The 27,644-nt window shown below is 49.9% G+C and overlaps 2 protein-coding genes across 2 annotated transcripts; both read left to right on the top strand.

Moving 5' to 3' along the window:
- LOC128947902 (endonuclease domain-containing 1 protein-like) lies at positions 1–27,356 on the top strand. The gene is made up of 4 exons (XM_054292418.1): positions 1–40; positions 15,869–16,187; positions 19,178–19,751; positions 27,317–27,356. The coding sequence occupies exons 2-3, from the start codon at positions 15,903–15,905 to the stop codon at positions 19,721–19,723; spliced, it is 831 nt and encodes a 276-aa protein (XP_054148393.1). The 5' UTR covers positions 1–40; positions 15,869–15,902; the 3' UTR covers positions 19,724–19,751; positions 27,317–27,356.
- LOC128947905 (endonuclease domain-containing 1 protein-like) lies at positions 23,419–27,288 on the top strand. Its single transcript, XM_054292421.1, has 3 exons — positions 23,419–23,470; positions 25,511–25,835; positions 26,755–27,288. The coding sequence occupies exons 2-3, from the start codon at positions 25,545–25,547 to the stop codon at positions 27,286–27,288; spliced, it is 825 nt and encodes a 274-aa protein (XP_054148396.1). The 5' UTR covers positions 23,419–23,470; positions 25,511–25,544.
- Positions 27,357–27,644: the final 288 nt, after the last annotated feature.

Here is a 27,644-nt window from a genome sequence, read left to right as displayed (position 1 = left end):
AGGAACAGTTCAGCTGCCTGTTCTGAGACTCTGCACCAAGGTAAGCTCTTTCTCCCTCCTCACCATTGATTCCAATATTCTAAGTCTTTCCTGACTTTCTGAAATAAATATTTATATGGACAAAACCCAGGCTGCTGAGCTCCAAGGAGCAATCAGAGCTTATGAATGCATTGAATTTTGCAGCATTTTGGTATTTTCTGTCAGTCAGGAGGGTATGGAGGGAGGGAGTGATTTGGGAAAGAAAATCAAGCACGGTCACCTGAAAATTATCATCAAATTGTTTAATAAGAAGGAAGGGCGAGATTATTGACTACTAAATCTTCACCTATGACCTTCCAAAAAACCTCTAGACAAACAGAGAAGGGGTCTGAACACCTTAGAAAATTTATTCTAAAGGCTTCTTGGGAAATCCAACTACTACCTCTTCCTGGAAAGCATATAAATCCAGAAAGTCTGAGACTGCAGCAGAGGCATTTGAGACTCCTCTGCCACTTTGGGGCTGCGAGCAGAATCCTGTGCCACTCCTTCTCACGGTACTTTCTTTTGTATGAATCTGTTAAAGTAGATATTAAGTTAGAGATATTTCAATCTCATGGAGTGGATCATGCAGAAGGACTTCTCAGACCCTTCTCTGCTTGATTTGGGGCGGCTTTGGGCATGCTCTGCCGAGTACTGTAAAAATTCCGACTTGTAGTTGCAGTTCTCAGTTTCCAGCTCATTGGTCACCACATTCCTGATGCAGGGCTGAACAAGAGGAAAAGGGCCAGATATCTTGGGTCAGAGCAGGGCTGTGTGCAGCTCAGCATCCTGAATCCAGTGGAGATGGAGAGATGAGGGGCAGGGAGAAGAACAAGACAAGGGCAAATGTGCAAGGTGACCTGTGAAGCCTTCAGCAGTGCTGAGCTCAGCCCCTGGCCAGCCCAAGGTGGGCTTTGTGCTTTAGAGGCTGTGGCAGCTTTGTGTGCCAGGAGCCCTTTGAACTGCCTGTCCCAGCTGCCTTATCCCAAATGCTGATGATATTAAATCTGTCCAATGAGTGTCTGGCAATGCAAATGGAAGCATCCCTGCTCTCCCAAACCTGTGCTGCCTCTGAAAAGAGACAAAGCTCCTCGTGTGGTTGCCATCATCCCAGGGAGCTTTTCAGCAGGTTTCTCATAAAGGAATGATCTTACTGCCTGCTGAAAATCACATCAGCACTGAGAAAGACAAAACAGGACCGGTGGCTGTCCAAGAAATTCCTGCAATGGTGCCTTTGACTGTCCAGGGAAATCAATCAGCAAAGCTGAAGATGGGCATCAGCAGGAATCCCAAGCAACCAGGGCAAGAGCTGTCCCTCAGGGCTTGCCTTGCAGCAGCCACTGTGCTGATAAGATAGAGGTGTTATCCCTCATGCTTGCTGCTGCCATCTGCTTGGCCCCTTCATTTGCTCCATCCATGTGTCTGCAAGTTCAGAGTCTGGGCTTGGATAACGTGGAAATGCAAGGTGAGCAGCAGGACACGCATGGCCCCATGTCAGCTGAGAGGCAGGAGCCCAGGTGGATGATTTGGGGTTCAGTGTTGGGTCTGACTGGAAGAGCTGAGTGTCTGTGTGAACCTGGATGGGGCCAGAGAGCTGTAGGCAGTGCAGCATTGCTGTTCTTGGCCTGCCCAATGGCCCATGAGATTAAAGCCCAGCTGAGCATGGCAGGGGGCTGAGCAGAGTCCGTGCCCAGCTGCAGGTGTGTGCTGTGGGAAGGTGCTGAGAGCAGGAGGGAGGTGGGCAAAGGTGACCTTGTCCCAGGACTGTGCCTCAGTTGCAAGATCCCTTTGCTGTGAGAGCTGATTGCAGTCCTGGTGGGTTTGGCTCCTTCCTCCTACAGGCTGAGTGCTCCCACTGCTGCCTCCTCTGGGCACCTAAACCCTGTTTTTGGTTTCAGCCTTGTCATCCTTGTGATTTTTCCATATGCAGGAGAACATAAATTACTCCTTTCCTGGTCTCTCACAATCCCCTGCTCTGCCAGCTCTGTCCCCCTACACCAAAAGGCTCCAGGCCATGACCTGCTCTCTCCAAGCTGAGTGTCCCTCTGCATTTGCCTTCCAGGGGAGCAAGAGCCCTTCACTGAAATCCTGCCACCATGCTGGGGCTGCTGCTGCTGCTGCAGGTGTTGGCCAGCTGCCTCTGGCTGGGACACAGCGAGGTGGTGGACTCCTTTGATAGCTGTCCTCAGTTTTTCTATGATGGGATCCCCCCAAATTATGCCCTCAATCCACGTAACCCAGCCCGGATCTGTCAGCGCTTCAACAACTCGTATCACTATGCCACCCTGTACGACAGAGACGGGAGAATTCCAGTGTACTCTGCTTACAAATATGAGCCTGGAGATGCCAAGAAACCTCCAGAGTGGTGGATGGTTGAGCCTCAGGTGAGTGTTCCTCTTACACACATCGCATCACTCTCCGGGCACTTGGAGATGATCTCCAGCATTTAAATTACCACTTCTATTTCCTAACACCCCAATACACACATGCAAATGGACACACAGATGGGAATGTCCTCATTGAACTTCAAACGCCTGCACCACATGGTTCCTCTGATGCACCTGAGACATCAGCAGGAGCATGAGATGAATCACATCCCAAAGGTGCCCAGCTCTCTGCCTTCACCTGACAGGAACAGCCAATCACATTACTTGGCATGACATGACAAAGTCAAATGCTTCCCCTCCCTGTGCCCTGCTCTGCTGGCTGACCAAGTGATGGGGAAAAGGCATCCAGGAGAGGCAAAACTTGAGGGACCAACAGTCCTGCTGGGCTCTGATCCCCACTTTGCCCTGAACTGTTCTGCATTCCTGGCAGAGCTTCTCTGCTCCCAGTGATGTGTCAAACAGGCTTTGTGATTGGTGTGAGAGAAGTGAGGAGAAACTCAGAAGGGGTGAGATGGCCCCGGGACAAAGCTTCATGGGAAAAGGCACTGGAGATGAGGGGGTCAGGTTCACTGGGCAGGGATTTCTGGAGGGACATTTCGGGCAGTGCAAAGTGTGGAGCGTCAGTGTTGGTCCAGTCACAAGGGTGGGATCTTCACCCATGGGCAGTGACCCCTGAGCACCTTTGGCTCAGGCTTGGTCCAGAAGGATCCAGCAGACAGACAGAACTCCACAAGCTCTAGAGCCCTCCCAAATGTCCTTCAGAGAAACCTCAGCAGAACAGGCCAGGCCAATTGTAGAAGAGAAAAAGAAGCAATTCCTGTCACTGGTAAGGACAGAGCAGCAGGGCAGCTATGGGGGAAGGTGAACCAAAGAAGGAAGCCCCATGCCCTACACCAGAGGAAGGCTAAACATGTTTCCCTAAAGATGAACAAAAAGGTGTTGAAATTATTAAAAAAAAATCTTTTACATCTTAATTTTCAAAGGAACTTGAACAACTACTCTGGCTTTGCATTACTGCAGCCTCCACATTCTCTCTTTTTGGTATATCATACAATGGTTTGTGTTGGAAGGAACACAAGGTTTAATGACCCTCTCAGTCCAACTCCCGTGCATGGGCCAGGCCACTTGCCATTAGACCAGCCTGCTCCAGGCTCTCTCCAACCTGGCATTTTCCTCCTGGAGCTTGGACCCCAGACACCCAAAAAACCTTTGATATTTTTAACTTTCTCCTTAGATATTTCTGGAGTATTTAGTTTCTCTAGGACTCTTTAGGGATTACAGGCCCCTCTCAGAGGCAGATCATTTGAAATTTCTTTTCAGCAATGCTGTAGAAAATGCTCCCTGGCCCAGATCAGCTCTGGCACACATTCTCAGCACTGCTGTAACAGATTCCATTCACATTGAGATCTTTTTGGTTGCTGAGCAAAACTGTTCATCCTTCAATGAACTGCACTGCTATCAGGGAAACCTCAGCTCCAGGACTGATTTCCTGACACTTCTTCCTGTGTATGGGATTACAGGAGGCAACCTCTGGTGGTCCAGGACTGGGGTACACTTGTAGCAACCCCACATCAAATCACAGAATCACAGAATGACAGTGTGGTGTGAGGGAATCCAGGGAGAGCCCTGGGCAGTTTTGGGCTGTGGAGACAGGAGGAAAGGGAAGCAGATTTGGCAGGGGAGGTGAATCACCAAAGTCACCTTTCAATCCTAGGAGTGGGAAATGCTCCTTGTCTCAGGCATTCATCCATGCTCCCAGCACAGGCTGCAGGCTGGATCACAAAGGTCACAAATCAAACTGAGAGCACTCAGATTCTGAGCTGCTAGTTCTTTAAAGCTTTTCTGTTCATATGGGAGGGTCATGTGTATGATTTCTCTCAGATTCATACATTTTCCTACACTTTGATGACAAAAAATGGGATCTTGACCATCAGAGCATTTTACTCCATGGAAATCTTCTCCATTACTCCCATTCCCCATTCTAACACCTCTTTCTCTTTCCCTGTCCAGCTCTTAGATAAAAATAATCTTCCAGACATGGACAGGGATTGGATCCTCATAGAACAAAAAAAGTTCACCTTAGACCAAATCAAAAAGAGCCAAGCTATTCCTGACGACTACAAAGGACTGAAGGATTTGGACCGTGGCCATTTGAGCCCCAGTGGCCATCACTTCAGTAGAGAGAGCAAGATGGCTTCCTTCACCTTCACCAACGTAGTGCCCCAGAACAGCACTCTCAACAATGGCAAGTGGAATGCTTACGTGCATAAAACAATGCCAAAAATGACCAAGCGCTGTAAAACCACCTACGTGATCACGGGTGCTGTGCGTGGGAACACCTACGTATCTGAAGAGAGGGTGAACAGACCCAGCCACATCTGGTCAGCTGCCTGCTGTATGTTGGACAAAAAGCCCCCAAAGGCTTGGGGGGCCATTGCTGAGAATGACAAGAACCAGGTGGAAGAGCTCAGCCTGGGGGAGCTGGAGGACAGGTTGACTGAGCTCTATGGTGGAACTGTTACTCTGTTCAACAATGCATGTCCTCGGAAAAAGCCTCGCATAATCATTAGAATAGCCTCGGTGGCTTTTCCCACATATCATAGAATCACAAAATCACAGAGTGGGTTGGTTTGGATGGGACCTTAAAGATCATCTCATTCTAACCTGCCTTCCATGGGCAGGGACACCTTCCACTACACCAGCTTGTTCCAAGCCCTCCCCAGCCTGGCCTTGAACCCTTCCAGACATGGGGCAGTCAAAACAGCTCTGGGTAACTTTTACTCGTACCACAGCCTGCTCACTGTAATTCACTGCTTTATAATATCCCATCTAACCCTGCCCTCCATCAGTGTGAAACCATTCCTTCCAGTCCTCTGACTCCATACCCTTGTCCAAAGACCCTCTCCAGCCCTCTTGGAGATCCCTGAGGTACCGGATCCTCAGCAGTCTTCTCCAAGCTGAACATCCCCAGCTCTCTCACCCTCACCCCAGAGCAGACACACCCCAGCCCTTGCAGCACCTTCATGGCCTGCACTGGACTCCACTCCAACAGCTTTCCATCCTTCTTGTGCTGTGGGCCCACGGCTGGAGGCAGCACTGCAGGTGGGGTCTGAGCAGAGCAGGGTAGAGGGGGACAAATGTCCTGGTCAGAGTCTGTGCTGCTTCCTTCTCTGCTGTGTTTCCAGCTCTGTCCCTCAGGGCACCTCCTGCTCTGCTCAAAGGCACAAAGATGTGGGCAGAGCCTCCAGCTGCTTTGCTTTGCTGCCCGTGTCAGGAGAGAGCTCTGAGGAACGAGTCCTCTCCTCCTCAGCTGTCCCCAAGAATGTGCAGCTGACTTGTCCCTCCCCTCCTTAGCCAGGCTGTGGCACCAGGGCGCCTCAGCATGGCCAGAGATTCTGTCTGGAGATCTCCATGTCTGGAGATCCCCAAACCCCAACAATACATGATTCTGGACAACCTGCTCTAGCTGATCCTGCTGCAGCCTGGAGTGTGGACTAGAAGATGCTGAGAAGTCCCTCCAAAACACAACAATTCAGTGATTCTGTCATCCTGGCACATGCTTTTGATTGCTTGCTTTTGAAAGTGCACCTTGAGAGCAGCAGCTGTTGTATCAGACAGGCAGGCTTTGGCATCAGATCCATAGAGAGCCTGGAGCAGCCAAAGCTGAATTCCTGTGCTGCACTCCTTCGACACCTTCATGCTCTGCTCTGCTTCTGAAGCTTTTCTGCAGATTGAGGGGAAACTGATTTGGAGAATTGTATACAATGCTTGTCAAAGATCCATGTGTGCCCCATCATGGAGTTTGCAAGAGCTTACAATAAACGTGATTTGCTGCAGTGCTGGATTGCAGGGTCACATCTTGTATAAACCACAATTTGCTTCCCACTGAAATTTATATACCCACCAGCAAAGTGACAGTGCCCAGAGCATGCTTGCAGGACATTGGGTGTGCAAATGCAATCAAAGGATGCCACAACACCTACACCAGTGTCAGCATCAGACACCAGTTATTCTCCTGTGAGTGGCATGACCCAAGTGTGCCAGGGTGCCAACAGCTCATGCAAGCTGTGTCACTTTCAGAGCTGCCAGCTTGGGACATCTCAGCTCAGGAGCCTTTGTTCATTGTCCGGCTTGGTCTCACTGCTCAGCCAGGACCAACCTGTTTGGGGGCTGCACTAAAACACAGGTTCTGGTGGAGGTGCAGAGTGAGGCAGCCCCATGCAGGTGTCTCCAGGTGTGCTGGTGTCCCAGCTGTGACCACAGCCAGCAGAGCTGCAGGCCTGCCTCAGCTGCATAAAGAGCTGCACCCTGGGCCCCTGCAGCTGCCCTGAGCTTTGGAGAGCCCCACTGGGGCTGGCTGATGTGCTGCAGCATCCTGGGCAGCAGGCACCCCCAGCTGGGCCAGCAGCCAGAGGCCAGGCCCATTCCCCAGGGGCAGCTCTGGGGGCTCTGCACACCTGAGCACAGGCACCAGGTGCCAGGGCAGACACGGGGCACGGCCTGGCAGCACCATGCAGTTCTGCTCCTCTTGCCTCCAGCTGCCATGGCCACAGCAGCAAGAGCCCTGCCTTGTGCCAGCAGGGCTGCACACACCCCTGGGACAAGATGTTGCTTTTAGGAGAGCAAAGTGAGCACATCACTCTCACTGCCTTTGCTGGACAGCTCCTGCCCTCCCAGGTCCTCTGCCTGCATGGATTTTTTCTGCTGGGATCAAATGCTGACACAGCCCCTGCTGGGATGAAAGCATCAGAGTGATTTCAGGCTGAGGCCCCTCTGCAGACACCTCTGCAGTACCTCAGGCTGAGGCTCCCTCTGACTTGCTCACCCACCTCTGCACACTGGCTGGGGCTTGGGACCACACTCATCCTCACCATTCCTCGTGCCATGTCTCACTGCCCCAAATTTCCAGGCTCTGGAGCCACTGGCTGCTTGAACAACTGTCGTGGTTTGACACTGGCCAAAGACCAGGCAGCCACAAAAGCTGCTCACTCAGCCTCCCCTGTCATAGCTGGACAGTGGAGAGAACAAAAATAATAAAGATTTATGAGTTGAGATAAGGACTCAGAGTAAACACTCCCAAGGGCAAAACTTGTTCAACTTAGAGATAGAAAATGAGTTTATTACAGACACTATCAGAGGAGGATAATGAGAAGTAAAATAGCCCTTTAAAAACACCTTTTCTTTCCTGAACCTTTCCCTCCTTCCCACCAACAGCACAGGCAGACAGAGTGAGGGGGGCTTGGTCGGTTCATCACCCAAGGTTCTCTTCCAATGCTCAGGGAGAGGAGTCCCTCCCCTTCTGCACCGTAGGGTCCCTCCCATGGGAGACAGTTCTCCTTGAACTTCTCCAGTGGGGCTCCACTCTCACTAGCAGCAGTCCAACCAAAACTGCTGCAACAGGAGGCCCTCCCACAGGCACACAGTCCTCCCCAAATTGCCCTGGCCTGGGTCATCCTTCCATAGGGTGCAGTCCAAGGACAGGCTGCTCCAGCAGGGGAGCAGGGGACCCCTCTCTTCACCAGGTCTCCCAGTGGATCACAGCCTCCTCCAGGCATCCACCTGCTCCAGACTGGCCTGTGGGTGGATCTCTGAATATATCCTGGACTCCCATGGCCTGTGTGTGGACCTCTGAATCCCCTGTGGATCCCCGTGGTTGCAGGGGCAGAGCGGCTTCACCATGGCCTACAGAGGAATCTTGGCTCCAGCATCTGGAGCACCTCCTCCTCCTCCTTCTCCATTGACCTTGGTGTCTCCATGTTGTTTCCCTCACATGTTCTCACCTCCTCCTAATCTCTGACTGGAATTCAAACTGCACGCTCCACTTGGTTTTGATTTTCTTCTTAAATATGTTATTGCAGAGGTGTCACCAACATCTCTAATTGGCCCAGCTGTGGCCAGCAGCATGTCCATCTACAGAGCCACCACAGATTGGGTTTGCTGGACAATGCTGGAAGCTTCTAGCAGCTTCTCACAGAAGACACCTATGTGGCCTCCCCACTCGCAAAAACTCAGCTGTGCAAAACCAACACACCAACCCCATCTGTGCCACCTCTGTCAACTTCCCTGGCCCTTCCTAGGACCTTCACTCCTGGCAATAATCAGAAATGCCCTGCCATCCCCAGCAAGCTTGGAAATACATGGGAAGCCCAACAGTGAAAAGGATCAGCTTGGACTCTGCCTTATTTCATTCATGGGGACTGTTGCTTTCCATCAGTGGCGGGTCACTGGGGAGGTGCCAGCTGCCTGGAGTTTGCAATTGTGACACACATCCACAAGAAGGGCTGGAAGGAGAATCTGGGGAATTACAGGCGTGTCCCCCTGAACTTGCATCCGAGAAGGATTTTGGAGCAGATTGTCCTGAGTGTGATCACAGGACACATCCAGGAGAACCAAGGCATCAGTCCCAGCCAGCCAGCAGGGCTTTAGGAAAGACAGGTCTTGCCTAGAGAACTGTTGGAAGCCTGGATGCTGAGAATTTTACACTTTCTTTGCTGAAAGGCACAAACCCTCCAGGGCACACTGCATTTGACCTGAAGTCCTGGAGAAGGCTTCCAAAATTGATTGATAGCGCTGGAATTATACCTAAGTAATTTGAATAGAAGTATGTAATATCAAAGGGTGAAAAACACCGGGTTTAACATTTTTGAATATAGCAATATATATAAAGCAAGAGGGAGGGTTTTGGGCACTGGCTGGTTGTTCTTCACCTTCTTCCTCATGGGTTTGGGGAGCAGGATGTAATTGGTTAGAAAAGTCTGCATTGTGGACTTTGAGTGATTAGATTCTGGATTAAAAATCAAAAAAAATTTAGTTGTCATTTCTCAATTCATTATTTTAGCCTTCAAAGACTTGGTTGAGAAAGATACTGGGCCAGTTTGTATCTTGTTAGTTGAATCCCGTAAAATTCACAAAAATCACACTTTGTAAGACAGTAACACAGATAAGAATTAATAAACACTGAACACCAAACACGAGAAACACTCCAGCGCATTTCATTCCAATTCTAACAATTAAGAAAATAAAATAGCAACACAATAGCAAACCTGATCTCCTTTGATGACCAGATGACTGCCCCAGTGGATGAGGGGGGGTTGCTGTGGAAGTGTCTACCTGGACTTCACCAAAGCCTCTGGCACAGTCTCCCACGGCATTCTCCTGGAAAAGCTGTCAGCCCAGGCCTTGGAGAGGTGCTCTCCTGGCTGCCTCAGGAGCTGCCTGCATGTCCAGGCCCAGAGAGCCTTGGTGAGCAGTGCCACATGCAGCTGGCGTCCGGCCACAAGCGCTGTCCCCAGGGACCAGGGTGGGGCCCGGTCCCATTGAAGATCTTTCCTGATGATCTGGATGAGGGGATGCAGGGAACACTCAGCAAGATCACAGATGGTGCCAACTCTGGAGGGAGACTCAGCTGCTGGAGGGCAGGAAGGCTCTGCAGAGGGATCTGCACAGGCTGGATCCACGGGCCGAGGCCACCTCTGCAGGCCGTGCAGAGCAAGGCCATGGAGCTGCTGAAGGCCCTGCAGGGAAAGGCCTGAGAGGAGCAGCTGAGGCAGCTGGGGTTCTTTAGCCCAGACATGGGGGCTCTGAGAGATCATTTCTCTCTCCAGCTCCCTGAAAAGGGGCTGTAGCCAGCTGGGCATCAGCATTTTCTGCTGGACTACCAGCGAGACGATGAGAGGGCAAGGCCTCGACCTGCACCAGAGGAGATTCTGGTGGCACATCAGGAGGAATTTCTTCACTTAAAGGGTGATTCAACACTGGAATGGACTGTCTGAAGATGTGGTGAAATCCCAATCTCTGGAGCCTGGATTAGCATAGCACTCAGTGCTATGGGCCATTTGAGCAGTGTGTGATTGGTCCAAGGTTGGACTCCACGATGCCAGAGGCCTTTTCCAACAGAAATAATTCTGTGCTTCTGCCAGGAAGCCAGCTTGGAGCTGAGCACAGGGCTGCCCCAGCTCCACAAGCATGCTGCCAGGCACCTTTCAGCTGGCATTGCCTCTGCTTTCTGCTGAGCCTGCTGTGAATGGGCAATAGGGATGGAGCCCTTTGCTGAGCCCAGAGCTGCTCCATGCCCATGGTGGGGTGGGAAGCACCTGAGTTCCCTGGGAAGGTGCAGCTGCACTGCCATGGCAGGGTAATTTTGCTGTTTGCTCTATGTCTGTCCATCTGTGGGGAGAGCTGTGGGCTCCAGTGGGTCACAGGGATTTTTCTCACTTGGGAAAAAAGATTTTTGCTGGGAATTGTGAGGAGACATTGTGATCTCAAGCCACTTCACTCCTCACGGTTGGATCAGGCAGCTGGCTAACCCCATTTCCAGTAACACCAATGGTTCACATTCTGTGGACTGAACATGTTGCCATGTGCCGTCCCAAAAGAGAAGGAGACAGGAGAATCAAGACAGTGATATCTTCTAAACTTTGCTTGAGAGAGCAGCTAAGCAAAGATCCTTTAGTCCATACAGGAAACAAACTTCCCTGTTTGGCAACTTTTATGAGGTTACATTGTAAAATTGCAACTCTGATTTCTGAGGAACTGCTTATCTGTTGTATATCTGGGTGGCTTTCTGCAATGACCCCTGCAATGAGGTCCTCACTTCCTGTACCTGGGCAAAATGTCCCTTGCTGATGTGCAACAGCACTTTGGCACAGGAATATCAGCCAAGAACCATCGGGGGTCAGGTCAGGAGGTGTTCAGGAATGCTGCTGCCCAAGTGCTGTGCCACACACGTGAAGATACTGCAGAGAACATTGTGGACAACCTGCTCTAGCTGGTCGTGCTGCAGCCTGGAGTCTGGACTAGAAGATGTTTAGAATTCCCTCTGAAACAAAACAATTCAGTGATTCTGTCATCCTGGCACATGCTTTTGTTTGGTGGCTTTTGAAAGTGCACCTTGGGAGCAGCAGCTGTTGTATCAAACAGGCAGGCCTGGGATCAGATCCATAGAGAGCTTGGAGCAGCCAAAGCTGAATTCGTGTGTTGTACTCCTTCGACACCTTCATGCTCTGCTCTGCTTCTGAAGCTTTTCTGCAGATTGAGGGGAAACTGATTTGGGGAAATGTATTTAATGCTTGTCAAAGATCAATGTGTGCCCCATCATGGAGTTTGCAAGAGCTTGCAATAAAAGGGATTTGCTGCAGTGCTGGATTGCAAGGCCACGTCTTGTATAAACCACGAACTGCTTCTCACTGAAATTTCTACTTTCACCAGTAAAGTCACAGTGCCCAGAGCATCCTTGCAGGACATTGGGTGTGCAAATGCAATCAGAGGATGCCACAAGAGCCACACAAGTGTCAGCATCAGGCACCAGTCATTCTCCTGTGAATGGCATGAACCAAGTGTGCCAGGGTGCCAACAGCTCTTACAAGATACCTCCATTCATCCAGGAACAAGACCACCAACTTTGACGTCCCAAACTTTTATGATCTTTGGAGTTGTGGGCGCTGCATGAAAGAATTCAATGGGTTCTTTGATTTCAGGACTCTGGGGCAGTGTCCCACTTTTCCCCTGGGAGGGGTTTTACACTTGCTCAGGCAGCACTGTGTAGTTCGGGGACACCTTGGTGCTCTTTGATGGTTTATGGCCCCTCCTAATGATGTGACCACAGTCGGGCCCTGCTTTGTTCTGTCAGTTGGGCCCCATCAGAAAGGAGGAATTTACCCCACCTCCACCAGATCTGCTTCTTCTTGGCCTTCTCCCTCATGCTGGCTAAACCCCACTTTGTTTAAGACATCAGTGCCAGGTTAACTGAGACACAAGAAACCACAGGACTCAACCAGCATCGTTAAATAAATTTTGGTCTAACACACTTCTTCTGGACACTTATGGTTGTAACAAACAACTCGTCATTCTGTTTTTCCTGGACTTTTGGAAAGAGAAGAAAATTTGTCCAATTTAGTTTGAGTGAATGAATGGTCATTGAATGACAGAATGTTTTGGCTTGGAAAGGACCTTAATGACCAGCTTACATCCGTGTCCTCTCATAGGCAGGGACACCTTCCAGTATCTCAGGCTCGTCCAAGCCCCAGCCAGCCTGGCCATGGACACTTGCAGGCATGGGGCAGTCTCAGCTTCTGTGGGCAACCTGTGCTGGGGCTTCACCACCACACAGTAACAAATATCTTCTTAATATCCTTTCTAAACCCACACTCCTTCCATTTCAAGCCCTTTCAGCTTGGCCCAGTGCTTTGGTTTAACCCCAGCCAGCAGCCATGTTCCACAAAACCCCTCCCTCCCTGACCGCAATGATCAGGGAGAGAACTGGAAGGGGAAAAGGTGGAAAACTCATGGATGGAGATAGAAACAGTTTAACAGGGAAAGCAAAGGCTGAGCACACAAGCAAAGCACATCAAGGAATTCCTTCACCATTTTCCATGGACAGAAAGGTGTACAGCCACCTCCAGGAGAGCAGGGCTCCATCCCACCTAACAGCTACCTGGGAAGCGACAAAATCCAGCTACAAAACTCAACATTCCAAATGCCCCCTCCTTCCCCTCATTTATACACTCTGCATGATGTCACATGCTCTTGAATATCCTCTGGTCAGTTGGACTCACCTGTCCTGGTTGTGTCTCCTCCCAGCCTCCCAGATACCCCCAGCCTCCTTGCCAGTCTGGCAGTACAGAAAGCACAAAAGGCCTTGGCCTGTGAAAGCTCTGCCCAGCAATACCAGAAACATCTCTGTGTTATCAACTCTGTGTTCAGCACAACTCCAAAACACAGCCCCACACCTGCCACTGACAAAAACATTATCTCTAAACCCAGCACACCTCTCAGCTCCAAGCCCGTGTGCAGAGTCTGTCTCCAGCTCTCCTGTAGACTCCTCAAGTACTGGCAGGTGCTCCAAGGTATCCCCAGAGCCTTCTCCTTCCCAGGCCGCTGGGATGGAGCTCTCACACAGCCATGGCAACCAGGCAAGAGAATATTTGCAGCCTGGCCATGGCAATGATGTTCAGGGAGGCTGCAGAAGGACAGATTGTGAATATCTGAGTGTATCAGAGTCAGGCCAGTCCATCCAATGTCAGCAGAGCTGTTCTGTTGGGAGCAGAAACACGTGTAGGTGCTGGAGCAGCAGCCGCTGCAGCTGGTGGGATTGATGAAAGGATCAAGGAACCCACCAGACCCTGTTAGCTGACCCTGACATGCCATGCTGCAAGGCAGCACATTTGAGAGAAAGTCTGGGGAAACTAAAACAACTGTCAACCACTTTCAGGGGGAGTATGAACAAACTCTGTAAATAAAAATAGAAAACTTCTCCTTTCTGTGGAATTCCCTGTTTGAAACAAGGGGCAAATTTATGCCTGGATATATATTGCAGTGGCACTCCTGAGGATTCAAACTCTCCTTTCTCCAGGGAGAAGACAGAAGGAATGATTCAGCTGCCTCTTTTGGGACCCTGCTTCAAGGTAAGCTCTTGCTCCTTCCTCAACAATGCCTCCAATATTCAAATTCTTTCCTGAGTTTTGGAATGAATATACATATGCAAACACTGGGCTGGAATTGCTGAACTCTAAGGAGCAGTCAGAGCTTATGCATACAACGAGTTTTGTAGGACTTGAGTATTTTCTGTCATTCAGGAGGGCAAGGACAGAGGAAGTGATTTGGGAAAGAAACTCAAGCCAGCTCACCTGAAAATTAACAACTTTTAATTTAATCTGAAATCTAACAAACGGTTGAATAAGAAGGATGGGGGAGACTATTCAGTACTGAAACTCCACCCATGACCTTGCAAAAAACCTCTGGATTAACACAGGTGTGGTCTAAATTCCCAGGAAAAGTTACTCAAAAAGCTTCTTGCGAAATCCAACTGTCACTTCCTGGAGAGCATATAAACCCAGAGAGTGTGAGACTGCAGCAGAGGCATTTGAGACTCCTCTGCCACTTTGGGGCTGCGAGCAGAATCCTGTGCCACTCCTTCTCACGGTAGGCTGTGAATCTGTTATATTAGATTTTACCTTTGTTAGATCTATTTTAATCTCCAGGAGTGGGTCATGCAGATGGACTTTTCAGACCCTTCTCTCCTTGATTTAGGGCAGCTTTGGGCATGCTCTGGAGAGTACTGTAAAAATTCCGACTTGTAGTTGCAGTTCTCAGTTTGCAGCTCATTGGTCACCACATTCCTGATCCAGGGCTGAACAAGAGGAAAAGGAGCAGATATCTTGGGTCAGAGCAGGGCTGTGTGCAGCTCAGCATCCTGAATCCAGTGGAAATGGAGAGATGAGGGGCAGGGAGAAGAACAAGACAAGGGCAAATGTGCAAGGTGACTTGTCAAGCCTTCAGCAGTGCTGAGCTCAGCCCCTGGCCAGCCCAAGGTGGGCTTTGTGCTTTAGAGGCTGTGGCAGCTTTGTGTGCCAGGAACCCTTTGAACTGCCTGTCCCAGCTGCCTTATCCCAAATGCTGATGATATTAAATCTGTCCAATGAGGGTCTGGCAATGCAAATGGAAGCATCCCTGCTCTCCCAAACATGTGCTGCCTCTGAAAGGAGACAAAGCCCCTTGCTTGCTTGCCAGCATCCCAGGGAGCTTTTCAGCAGTTTTCTCTTAAAGGAATGACCTTAATGACTGCTGAAAATCACATCAGCACTGAGAAAGACAAAACAGGACAGGTTGCTGTCCAAGAAATTCCTGCAATAGTGCCTTTGACTGTCCAGGGAAATCAATCAGCAAAGCTGAAGATGGGCATCAGCAGGAATCCCAAGCAACCAGGGCAAGAGCTGCCCCTCAGGGCTTGCCTTGCAGCAGCCACTGTGCTGATAAGATAGATATGTTATCCCTCATGCTTGCTGCTGCCATCTGCTTGGCCCCTTCATTTGCTCCCTCCATGTGTCTGCAAGTTCAGAGTCTGGGGTTGGATAACGTGGAAATGCAAGGTGAGCAGCAGGACATGCATGGCCCCATGTCAGCTGAGAGGCAGGAGACCAGGTGGATGATTTGGGGTTCAATATTGGGTCTGACTGGAAGAGCTGAGTGTCTGTGTGAACCTGGATGGGGCCAGAGAGCTGTAGGCAGTGCAGCATTGCTGTTCTTGGCCTGCCCAATGGCCCATGAGATTAAAGCCCAGCCCAGCATGGCAGGGGGCTGAGCAGAGTCCGTGCCCAGCTGCAGGTGTGTGCTGTGGGAAGGTGCTGAGAGCAGGAGGGAGGTGGGCAAAGGTGACCTTGTCCCAGGACTGTGCCTCAGTTGCAAGATCCCTTTGCTGTGAGAGCTGATTGCAGTCCTGGTGGGTTTGGCTCCTTCCTCCTACAGGCTGAGTGCTCCCACTGCTGCCTCCTCTTGGCATCTAAACCCTGTTTTTGGTTCTACTGTTATTACCCTCATGATTTTTCCATATGCAGTAGGACAGAAATGACTCCTTTCCTGGTCTCTCACAATCCCCTGCTCTGCCAGCTCTCTTCCCCTGCAGCAAAAGGCTCCAGGCCATGACCTGCTCTCTCCAAGCTGAGTGTCCCTCTGCATTTGCCTTCCAGGGGAGCAAGAGCCCTTCACTGAAATCCTGCCACCATGCTGGGGCTGCTGCTGCTGCAGGTGTTGGCCAGCTGCCTCTGGCTGGGACACAGCGAGGTGGTGAACTCCTTTGATAGCTGTCCTCAGTTTTTCTATGATGGGATCCCCCCAAATGATGCCCTGAACCCAAATAACCCAGCCCGGATCTGTCAGCGCTTCAGGAACTCGTATCACTATGCCACCCTGTACGACAGAGACAGGAGAATTCCAGTGTACTCTGCTTACAAATATGAACCTGGACCTGACAAGAGACCTCCAGGGTACTGGCTTGTTGAGCCTCAGGTGAGTGCCCCTCTTACACACTTCACCCTCCAGGCACTCAGACATGTGCCACAGCATTTAAATTACCACTTGTACTTCCTAACACCCCAATACACACATGCAAATGGACACACAGATGGGAATGTCCTCATTGAACTTCAAACACCTGCACCACATGGTTCCTCTGGTGCACCTGAGACATCAGCAGGAGCATGAGATGAATCACATCCCAAAGGTGCCCAGCTCTCTGCCTTCACCTGACAGGAACAGCCAATCACATTACTTGGCATGACATGAAAAAGTCAAATGCTTCCCCTCCCTGTGCCCTGCTCTGCTGGCTGACCAAGTGATGGGGAAAAGGCATCCAGGAGAGGTAAAACTTGAGGGACCAACAGTCCTGCTGGGCTCTGATCCCCACTTTGCCCTGAGCTGTTCTGCATCCCTGGCAGAGCTTCTCTGCTCCCAGTGAAGAGTCAAACAGGCTTTATGATTGGTGTGAGAGAAGTGAGGAGAAACTCAGAAGGGGTGAGATGGCCCCGGGACAAAGCCTCAGGGAAAATGGCACTGGAGATGAGAGGATCTTGTTAACTGGGGAGGGATTTTTGGAGGTACATTTCAAGCAGTGAGATGTGAGGAGTGTAGCAAGCTGAATTGCTGCTAGCATAGTCTAGGGTAAGGAAGCCTAAAGGGCCTTTGCATAAAATGGACAGGTGTTTTATTCAGCCGAGCGGGCTGATGTTCAGGTCCCACACATACACGGTGAAAATTTTGGTCTGCCAAGGGACCTGGGGGTCAGCTTGGCCTCAGGGCAGTTGAAAGATGAGGGCCAATGAGGGAATAGGGAGATGTGACTCAGGGGCATAGGAACGGACATAGGAACCGGGGAAGGAGCCAACGGGGTCTAACAACTTTTTGGGGGAAGTTTCTTGTGTTTCCCTAAACCAGGGAATGGCCCCCCAGGCTCTCCACAGAGGAGCATCAGTGTTGGTCCATTGAGAAGGGTGTGATCTCCATCCATGGGCAGTGACCCCTGAGCACCTTTGGCTCAGGCTTGGTCCAGAATGATCCAGCAGACAGATAGAACTCCACAAGCTCTAGAGGCCTCACAAATGTCCTTCAGACAAACCTCGGGAGAACAGGCCAGGCCAATTGCAGAAGAGAAAAGGAAGCAATTCCTGTCATTGGTAAGGACAGAGTAGCAGGACAGCTATGGGGAACGTGACCCAGAGGGGGAAACCACATGCCCTGCTCCAAAGGAAGGCTAAATATGTTTGCCTAAAGATGAACCAAAAGATGTTGAAATTATGAAAAAAAATAATAATTTCATTTTATGCATAGGAACTCAAGCACCTAATCTGGTCTTGCACTACTGCAGCCTCCACATTCTCTCTTTTTGAGGAATCATAGAATGGTTGGTGTTGGAAGGAACCTTAAAGACCATCTCAGTCCAACTCCCCTGCATGGGCCAGGCCACTTGCTGTTAGACCATGTCCTGGTTCAGGGCAAATTTTGGAGAGAACCCCCAAAGGGGCTCCTCTAGGAAAGCAGATTCAATTGGCCCCTTCTTCAACCTGTCCGGGAGAAAATACCTCCTTGGAGAAAAGTGGAAAAAAACTATTTATTAAACAATAAAAGCTGAACAATATTAAACAATTAAACCACTTGCTGCTCCAAAAGAGGTGACAAACCCAGAAAAGTCCCTCCCTGGGTTGCAGTTCAGCTCACTCAGGCTCTTAGCAGTCCCTCCTGTGCTGGAAATGCCACAGCCCAGGCCCGGCCCGGTGGGAGCTGCTGGTGTTCCTCTGGTGTTCAGTCCAGAGCAGGTTTGTAAAGGTCCAAAGAAAAAGCAAAAAAATCCACAGTCCAGGGAACTTCTTTGCCTCAGCTAGCTAAACTAAATAAAAGGAAAGCAGAGCTCTGTCCCGCTGTCTGTCTGTCCGCAGAGAGCACAGGCCAGGAGCAGAAATGTGGAGGAGTGAGTGCAGTGCCTGAAAACAAACTGCTGCTTCTTCTCTCTCCCTTCATTCTTTGGAACAAGGCTTAAAGGTGCAAAACTTCTTATTCAGCATAAACAGAACAAAATGATTGGGGATAAAAGCATCCTATAGTCAACCTAGGACAGACCAGCATGCTCCAAGCCCTGTCCAACCTGGCATTTTCCTCCTGGACCTTGGACCCCAGACACCCAAAAAATCTTTGATATATTTTTAACTTTCTCCAGAGGCATTTTTGGAGTATTTAGTTTCCCCAGGACTCTTTTGGGATTAAAGGCGCCTCTCAAAGTCTGATCATTTGTAACCTATTTTCAGCAATGCTGCAGAAAATGCTCCCTGGCCCAGATCAGCTCTGGGACACATTCCCAGCACTGCTGTAACAGATTCCATTCACACTGAGATCTTTTTGCTTACTGAGCAAAACTGTTCATCCTTCAATGAACTGCAGCCCTCCCATGGATAGCTCAGCTCCGGGACTGATTTCCTATCACATCTCCCTGTGTATGGGGTTACAGGAGGCAATCTCTGGTGGTCCAGGACTGGGGTACACTTGTAGCAACAACACATAAAATCACAGAACCATAGAATCACAGAATGACAGTGTGGTGTGAGGGGATCCAGGGAGAGCCCTGGGCAGATTTGGGCTGTGGAGACAGGAGGAAAGGGAAGCAGATTTGGCAGGGGAGATGATGTCCCACCAAAGTCACCTTTCTGTCCTAGGAGTGGGAAATGCTCCTTGTCTCATGCAAGTATCCATGCTCCCAGCACAGACTGCAGGCTGGATCACAAAGGTCACAAGTCAAACTGAGAGCAGTCAGATTCTGAGCTGCTTGCTCTTTAAAGCTCTTGTATTCATGCAGGAGGGGGCATGTGTATGATTTATCTCAGATTCATACATTTTTCAACACTGAGATGACAAAAAATGGTATCTTGACCATCAGAGACTTCTGCTCCAGGGAAATTTTCTCCATTACTCCCATTCCCTATTCTAACACCACTTTTTCTTTCCCTGTCCAGCTTATAGGTGATAATAATCTTAAAGAGATGACAAGTGAGATGAACCTCATACATAATCACTCCTTCACCTTAGATCAAATCAAAGAGAGCCAAGCTATTAATGATGACTACAAAGGACTGAAGGATTTGGACTGTGGCCATTTGAGCCCCAGTGGCCATCAGTTCACTAAAGAGAGCAAGATTGCTACCTTCACCCTCACCAACGTAGTGCCCCAGGACAGCAGTCTCAACAAGGGCAAGTGGATGGCCTACGAGTCTAAAATAATGCCCAAAAAGACCCAGGGCTGTACAACCACCTACGTGATCACGGGTGCTGTGCCTGAGAAAGAGAACGAATCCAGTAACAGGGTGAACAGACCCAGCCACATCTGGTCAGCTGCCTGCTGCCTGGGAGATGAAAAGCCCAAAGATGCCTGGGGGGCCATCGCTGAGAACAAGAGCAAAAAAAAGGTAGAGCAGCTCAGCCTGGAGGATCTGGAGAAGAGGTTGACTGAGCTCTACGGTGAAAAGGTTACTCTGTTCAAAAATGCCTGTTCCCAGAAATAGGCCTCACTTCCTCAATGGAAAGGGTTAGGTGGATTTTCCATTCTGTCATCGAATCACACAATCACAGAATGGGTTGGTTTGGATGGGACCTTAAAACCTTAAAGATCATCTCATTCTGACCTGCCTTCCATGGGCAGGGACACCTTCCACTACACCAGCTTGTTCCAAGCCCTCCCCAGCCTGGTCTTGAACCCCTCCAGACATGGGGCAGTCAAAACAGCTCTGGGTAACTTTTACTCGTACCACAGCCTGCTCACTGTAATTTACTGCTTTATAATATCCCATCTAACCCTGCCCTCCATCGGTGTGAAACCATTCTCTCCTGTCCTGTCACTCCGTACCCTTGTCCAAAGACCCTCTCCAGCCCTCTTGGAGACCCTTGAGGCACTGCACTCTCAGCAGTCTCCTCCAGGCTGAACATCCTCAGCTCTCTCTCCCTCACCCCAGAGCAGACACACCCCAGCCCTTGCAGCACCTTCATGGCCTGCACTGGACTCCACTCCAACAGCTTTCCATCCTTCTTGTGCTGTGGGCACACGGCTGGAGGCAGCACTGCAGGTGGGGTCTGAGCAGAGCAGGGTAGAGGGGGACAAATGTCCTGGTCAGAGTCTGTGCTGCTTCCTTCTCTGCTGTGTTTCCAGCTCTGTCCCTCAGGGCACCTCCTGCTCTGCTCAAAGGCACAAAGATGTGGGCAGAGCCTCCAGCTGCTTTGCTTTGCTGCCCATGTCAGGAGAGAGCTCTGAGGAACGAGTCCTCTCCTCCTCAGCTGTCCCCAAGAATGTGCAGCTGACTTGTCCCTCCCCTCCTTAGCCAGGCTGTGGCACCAGGGCGCCTCAGGGTGTCCAGAGATCCTGTCTGGAGATCTCCATGTCTGGAGATCCCCAAAGCCCAACAATACATGATTCTGGACAACCTGCTCTAACTGATCCTGCTGCAGCCTGGAGTGTGGACTAGAAGGTCCTGAGTAGTCCCTCCAAAACACAATTCAGTGATTCTGGGATCCTCGCACATACTTTTGTTTGCTTGCTTTTGAAAGTGCACCTTGGGAGCAGCAGCTGTTGTATCAGACAGGCGGGCTTTGGCATCAGATCCATAGAGAGCTTGGAGCAGCCAAAGCTGAATTCCTGTGTTGCACTCCTTGGACACCTTCATGTTCTGCTCTGCTTCTGAAGCTTTTCTGCAGATTGAGGGGAAACTGATTTGGGGAATTGTATACAATGCTTGTCAAAGATCCATGTGTGCCCCATCATGGAGTTTGCAAGAGCTTGCAATAAAAGGGATTTGCTGCAGTGCTGGATTGCAGGGTCACATCTTGTATAAATCACAAGTTGCTTCTCAGTGAAATTTCTACTTTCACCAGTAAAGTGACAGTGTCCAGAGCATCCTTGCAGGACACTGAGTTTGCAAATGCAAGCAGAGGATGCCATAACACCCACACAAGTGTCAGCATCAGGCACCAGTTATTCTCCTGTGAGTAGCATGGACAAAGTGGGCCAGGGTGCCAACATCTCTTATAAGATACCTCCATTGATCCAGGAACAAAACTCCCAACTTTGATGTCCCAAAGTTGGACGATCCTTTGGGGGTTGAAGCCTTTGCATTGAAGAGTTCAGTAGGTTCTGTGAATTCAGGATTATGTGGGGTTGCCCCACTTTTCCCCTGGGCGGTGTTGTACACTGGGTCATGCAGCACTGTGAAGTTGGGGGACACTTTGGTGGCCTTTGATGGTTTATGGCCCCTTCTAATTATGTGACCACTGTTGGGCCCTGCTTTGTTCTGTCAGTTGGGCCCCATCAGAAAGGAGGAATTTACCCCACCTCCACCAGATCTGCTTCTTCTTGGCCTTCTCCCTAATGCTGGCTAAACCCCAGTTTGTTTAAGACATTAGCCACAGGTTAACAGAGACAAAAGAAACCACAGGACTCAACCAGCATGTTTAAACAAACTTTGGTCTAACACACTTCTTCTGGACATTTATGGTGGTAACAACCAACTCATCATTCTATTATTCCTGGACTTTTGAAAATGGAAGAAAATGAGTCCAGTTTAGCTTTAAATGAATGAATGGTCATTGAATGACAGAATATTTGGGGTTGGAAAGGACCTTAACGACCAGCCTACTTCCATGCCCTCCCATAGGCAGGGAAACCTTCCACTATCCCAGGCTGCTCCAAGCCTGGTTCAACCTGGCCATGGACACTTGCAGGCATGGGGCAGTCTCAGCTTCTGTGGGCAACCTCGGCTTGGGTTTCACCACCCCACAGTCAAAAATGTCTTCTTAATATCCAGTCTAAACCAACATTTCTTGCATTTCAAACCCTTTCAGCTTGGTCCAATGCTGTGGTTTAACCCCAGCCTGCAGCCACGTCCCATGCAGCCTCTCCCTCCCTCCCTGACCATCAGGATCACGGAGAGAACTGGAAGGGGAAAAGCTGGAAAACTCCTGGGTGGAGATAGAGACAGTTTAAAAGGGAAAGCAAAAGCTGAGCACACAAGCAAAGCACATCAAGGATTTCCTTCACCATTTCCCATGGATAGAAAGGTGTTCAGCCACCTCCAGGGGAGCAGGGCCCCATCCCACCTAACAACTACCTCAGAAGACAAAACCCACCACTCCATTCTTCTCCTCCTTCCTCCTCCTTCCCCTGATGTTATATCCTCAGCATGATGTCACATGCTCTGGAATATGCTCTGGTCAATTGGGCTCACCTGTCCTGGCTGTGTCTCCACCCAACTCCCAAGTACCCCCAGCCTCCTCACAAGTCTGGCAGTACAGAAAGCACAAAAGGCCTTGCCTCTGTGAAAGCTCTGCCCAGCAATACCAGAAACATCTCTGTCTTATCAATTCTGTGTTCAGCACAACTCCAAAACACAGCCCCACACCTGCCACTGACAAAAACATTAACTCTGAACCCAGCACACCTCTCAGCTCCAAGCCCATGTGCAGAGTCTGTCTCCAGCTCTCCTGTAGACTCCTCAAGTACTGGCAGGTGCTCCAAGGTATCCCCAGAGCCTTCTGCTTCCCAGGCCGCTGGGATGGAGCTCTCACACAGCCATGGCAACCAGGCAAGAGAATATTTGTAGCCTGGCCATGGCAATGATGTTCAGGGAGGCTGCAGAAGGACAGATTGTGAATATCTGAGTGTATCAGAGTCAGGCCAGTCCATCCAGCGTCAGCAGAGCTGTTCTGTTGGGAGCAGAAACACGTGTAGGTGCTGGAGCAGCAGCCGCTGCAGCTGGTGGGATTGATGAAAGGATCAAGGAACCCACCAGACCCTGTTAGCTGACCCTGATATGCCATGCTACAAGGCAGCAAATTTGGGAGAAATTCTGAGGAAACTAAAGCAATGTCAGCATCTTTCTGAGTGGGTGTGAACAAACTCTGTAAATAAAAATAGAAAACTTCTCTTTTCTGTGGAATTCACTGTTTACTAAAAAGGGCAACTTTATAACTGGGTGTATAGTTAACTGATCCTGACATGCCATGCTGCAAGGCAGCAAATTTGGGAGAAATTCTGGGGAAACTATAACAAACAACAGTCAGCACATTTCAGGGTGTGTGTGAAAATATCCCCTGAATAAAAATAGAAAACTTCTCTATTCTTTAGAATTCCTTGTTTATAACAAGGGGCAAATTTTTGAAAGGGTATATATTGCAGTGGCACTCCTGAGGATTCAAACACTTCTTTCTCGTAGGAGAAGACAGAAGGAACAGTCCAGCTGCCTGTTCTGAGACTCTACACCAAGGTAAGCTCTTTCTCCCTCCTCACCATTGATTCCAATATTAAAAATCTCTCCTGACTTTCTGAAAAAAATATATATATGGACAAAGGCTAGGCTGGAGCTGCTGAGCTCCAAGGAGGAGTCAGAGCTTATGCATGCTCTGAATTTTGCAGGACTTTGTTGTTTTCTGTCAGTCAGGAGGGTACAGACAGAAGGAATGTTTTGGGAAAAAATTCAAGCAGACTCACCTAAAAATTAATATCAAAACTGTAGAACAAGAAGGAAGGGGGAGATTATTGAGTATTAAAACTGCACCCATAACCTTGCAAAAAACCTCGGGACAAACACAGGTGTGGTCTAAATTCCCAGGAAAATTTACTCAAAAAGCTTCTTGCGAAATCCAACCACTGTCACTTCCTGGAGAGCATATAAACCCAGAGAGTGTGACACTGCAGCAGAGGCATTTGAGACTTCTCTGCCACTTTGGGGCTGCGAGCAGAATCCTGTGCTGCTCTTTCTCACAGTAGGCTGTTTTCTATGAATCTGTTATATTAGATATTATCTTAGTTAGATCTCTTTCAGTCTCATGGAGTGGGTCATGCAGAAGGACTTTTCAGACCCTTCTCTCCTTGATTTGGGGCAGCTTTGGGCATGCTCTGCAGAGTACTGCAAAAATTCCCGACTGGTAGTTGCAGTTCTCAGTTTGCAGCTCATTGGTCACCACATTCCTGATCCAGGGCTGAACAAGAGGAAAAGGAGCAGATATCTTGGGTCAGAGCAGGGCTGTGTGCAGCTCAGCATCCTGAATCCAGTGAAAAGGGAGAGATGAGGGGCAGGGAGAAGAACAAGACAAGGGCAAATGTGCAAGATGACCTGTGAAGCCTTCAGCAGTGCTGAGCTCAGCCCCTGGCCAGCCCAAGGTGGGCTTTGTGCTTTAGAGGCTGTGGCAGCTTTGTGTGCCAGGAGCCCTTTGAACTGCCTGTCCCAGCTGCCTTATCCCAAATGCTGATGATATTAAATCTGTCCAATGAGTGTCTGGCAATGCAAATGGAAGCATCCCTGCTCTCCCAAACCTGTGCTGCCTCTGAAAGGAGACAAAGCTCCTCATGTGGTTGCCAGCATCCCAGGGAGCTTTTCAGCAGGTTTCTCATAAATGAATGATCTTACTGCCTGCTGAAAATCACATCAGCCCTGAGAAAGAAAAAACAGGTCCAAGAAATTCCTGCAATGGTGCCTTTGACTGTCCAGGGAAATCAATCAGCAAAGCTGAAGATGGGCATCAGCAGGAATCCCAAGCAACCAGGGCAAGAGCTGCCCCTCAGGGCTTGCCTTGCAGCAGCCACTGTGCTGATAAGATAGAGGTGTTATCCCTCATGCTTGCTGCTGCCATCTGCTTGGCCCCTTCATTTGCTCCCTCCATGTGTCTGCAAGTTCAGAGTCTGGGCTTGGATAACGTGGAAATGCAGGGTGAGCAGCAGGACATGCATGGCCCCATGTCAGCTGAGAGGCAGGAGCCCAGGTGGATGATTTGGGGTTCAGTGTTGGGTCTGACTGGAAGAGCTGAGTGTCTGTGTGAACCTGGATGGGGCCAGAGAGCTGTAGGCAGTGCAGCATTGCTGTTCTTGGCCTGCCCAATGGCCCATGAGATTAAAGCCCAGCCCAGCATGGCAGGGGGCTGAGCAGAGTCCGTGCCCAGCTGCAGGTGTGTGCTGTGGGAAGGTGCTGAGAGCAGGAGGGAGGTGGGCAAAGGTGACCTTGTCCCAGGACTGTGCCTCAGTTGCAAGATCCCTTTGCTGTGAGAGCTGATTGCAGTCCTGGTGAGTTTGGCTCCTTCCTCCTACAGGCTGAGTGCTCCCACTGCTGCCTCCTCTGGGCATCTAAACCCTGTTTTTGGTTTCAGCCTTGTCATCCTTGTGATTTTTCCATATGCAGGAGAACATAAATTACTCCTTTCCTGGTCTCTCACAATCCCCTGCTCTGCCAGCTCTGTCCCCCTACACCAAAAGGGTCCAGGCCATGACCTGCTCTCTCCAAGCTGAGTGTCCCTCTGCATTTGCCTTCCAGGGGAGCAAGAGCCCTTCACTGAAATCCTGCCACCATGCTGGGGCTGCTGCTGCTGCAGGTGTTGGCCAGCTGCCTCTGGCTGGGATACAGCGAGGTGGTGACACCCTTTGCGAGTTGTCCTCAGTTCTTCTATTCGGAGACCCCTCCAAATAATGCCCTGAACCCACAGAACCCAGCCTGGATCTGTCAGCGCTTCAGGAACTCGTATCACTATGCCACCCTGTACGACAGAGACAGGAGAATTCCAGTGTACTCTGCTTACAAGTATGAGCCTGGAGATGGCAAGGAACCTCCAGAGTGGTGGATGGTTGAGCCTCAGGTGAGTGTCCCTCTTATACACCTCACCCTCCAGCCACTCAGAGATGAGCTGCAGCATTTGAATTACCACTTTTCCTGGACCTTGGACCCAGGCCACCCAAAATACCTTTGACTTTATCATCTTTCTCCCGGGTAATTTTTGGACTATTGCATTTCCACAGGACTGCTTTCAGTTTAGAGGCCCCAAATGATCAGAGGCTGATCAAATGTAACTTCTTTGCAGTGATGCTGCAGAAAATTCTCCCTGGCCCAACTCAGCTCTGAGACATATTCTCAGCACTGCTGTAACAGATTCCATTCACATTGAGATCTTCTTTCTTACTGAGCAAAACTGTTCATCCTTCAATGAACTGTAGCACTCCCAGGAAATCTAAGCTATAGGACTGATTTCCTGACACATCTCCCTGTGTATGTGGTTACAGGAGGCAACCTCTGGTGTTCCAGGACTGGGCTACACCTGTAGCAACCCCACATAACATTACAGAATCACAGAGTCACAGTGTGGTGTGAGGGGATCCAGGGAGAGCCCTGGGCAGTTTTGGGCTGTGGAGACAGGAGGAAAGGGAAGCAGATTTGGCAGGGGAGATGATGTCCCACCAAAATCACCTTTCAATCCTAGGAGTGGGAAATGCTCCTTTTCTCATGCAAGTATCCATGCTCCCAGCACAGACTGCAGACTGGGACAAAAAAGTTAGACCTCAAACTGAGAGCAGTTATGTTCTGAGCTACTCGTTCTTTAAAGCTTTTCTGTTCATGTGGGAGGGTCATGTGTATCATTTCTGTCAGATTCATACATTTTCCTACACTGAGATGACAAAAAATGGGACCTTGACCATCAGAGACTTCTGCTTCAGGGAAATCTTCTCCATTACTCCATTCCCCGTTCTAACACCTCTTTCTTTTTTCCTGTCCAGCTCATAGATAAGAATGTAAATCTTAAAGAGATGAAAAGAGAATCAGACCTCATTGATCAGCATCGTTTCACCTTAGAAGAAATCGAAGAGAGCCAGGCTGTCCTTGAGGACTACGAAGGACAGAAGGATTTGGACTTTGGCCATTTGAATCCCAGTGACCACATGGAGAATCAAGATAGCAAGATGGCTACCTTCACCCTGACCAACGTAGTGCCCCAGGACAGCAGTCTCAACAAGGGCCAGTGGAACGTCTACCTGTCTAAAACAATGCCCCAACATACCAAGGACTGTACAACCACCTATGTGATCACGGGTGCTGTGCCTGGGAACATTCACATTGCCAAAGGGAGGGTGAACAAGCCCAGCCACATCTGGTCAGCTGCCTGCTGCATGGTGGGCACAGAGCCCACAAGTGCTTGGGGGGCCATTGCTGAAAATGACAAGAATGAGGTGGAGACAATCACGCTGGGGCAGCTGGAGGACAAGTTGTCCAATCTCTATGGTGGAAAGGTTACTCTGTTTGACAAAGCATGTCCCAGGGAATAAGCCTCACATCTTAAATGGAAAGGGTAAGGTGGCTGTTCCCACATGTCACAGAATCACAGAAAGGGTTGGTTTGGATGGGACCGAAAAGCCTTAAAGATCATCTCACTCTGACCTGCCTTCCATGGGCAAGGACACCTTCCACTACACCAGCTTGTTCCAAGCCCTCCCCAGCCTGGCCTTGAGCCCTTCCAGGGATTGGGCAGTCAAAACAGCTCTGGGTAACTTTTACTCATACCACAGCCTGCTCACTCTAACTTACTGCTTTATAATATCCCATCTAACCCTGCCCTCCATCGGTGTGAAACCATTCCCTCCTGTCCTCTCACTCCATTCCAAAGACCCTCTCCAGCCCTCTT

The sequence above is a fragment of the Melozone crissalis genome, unplaced genomic scaffold (genome assembly GCF_028551555.1).
Source record: "Melozone crissalis strain CALT ecotype California unplaced genomic scaffold, PUWL_Pcris_2 ptg000110l_1, whole genome shotgun sequence".
Lineage (NCBI taxonomy): Eukaryota > Metazoa > Chordata > Aves > Passeriformes > Passerellidae > Melozone > Melozone crissalis.
Note: the sequence above shows the minus strand (reverse complement) of the source record. Positions and strands in the feature narration are given on the sequence as shown.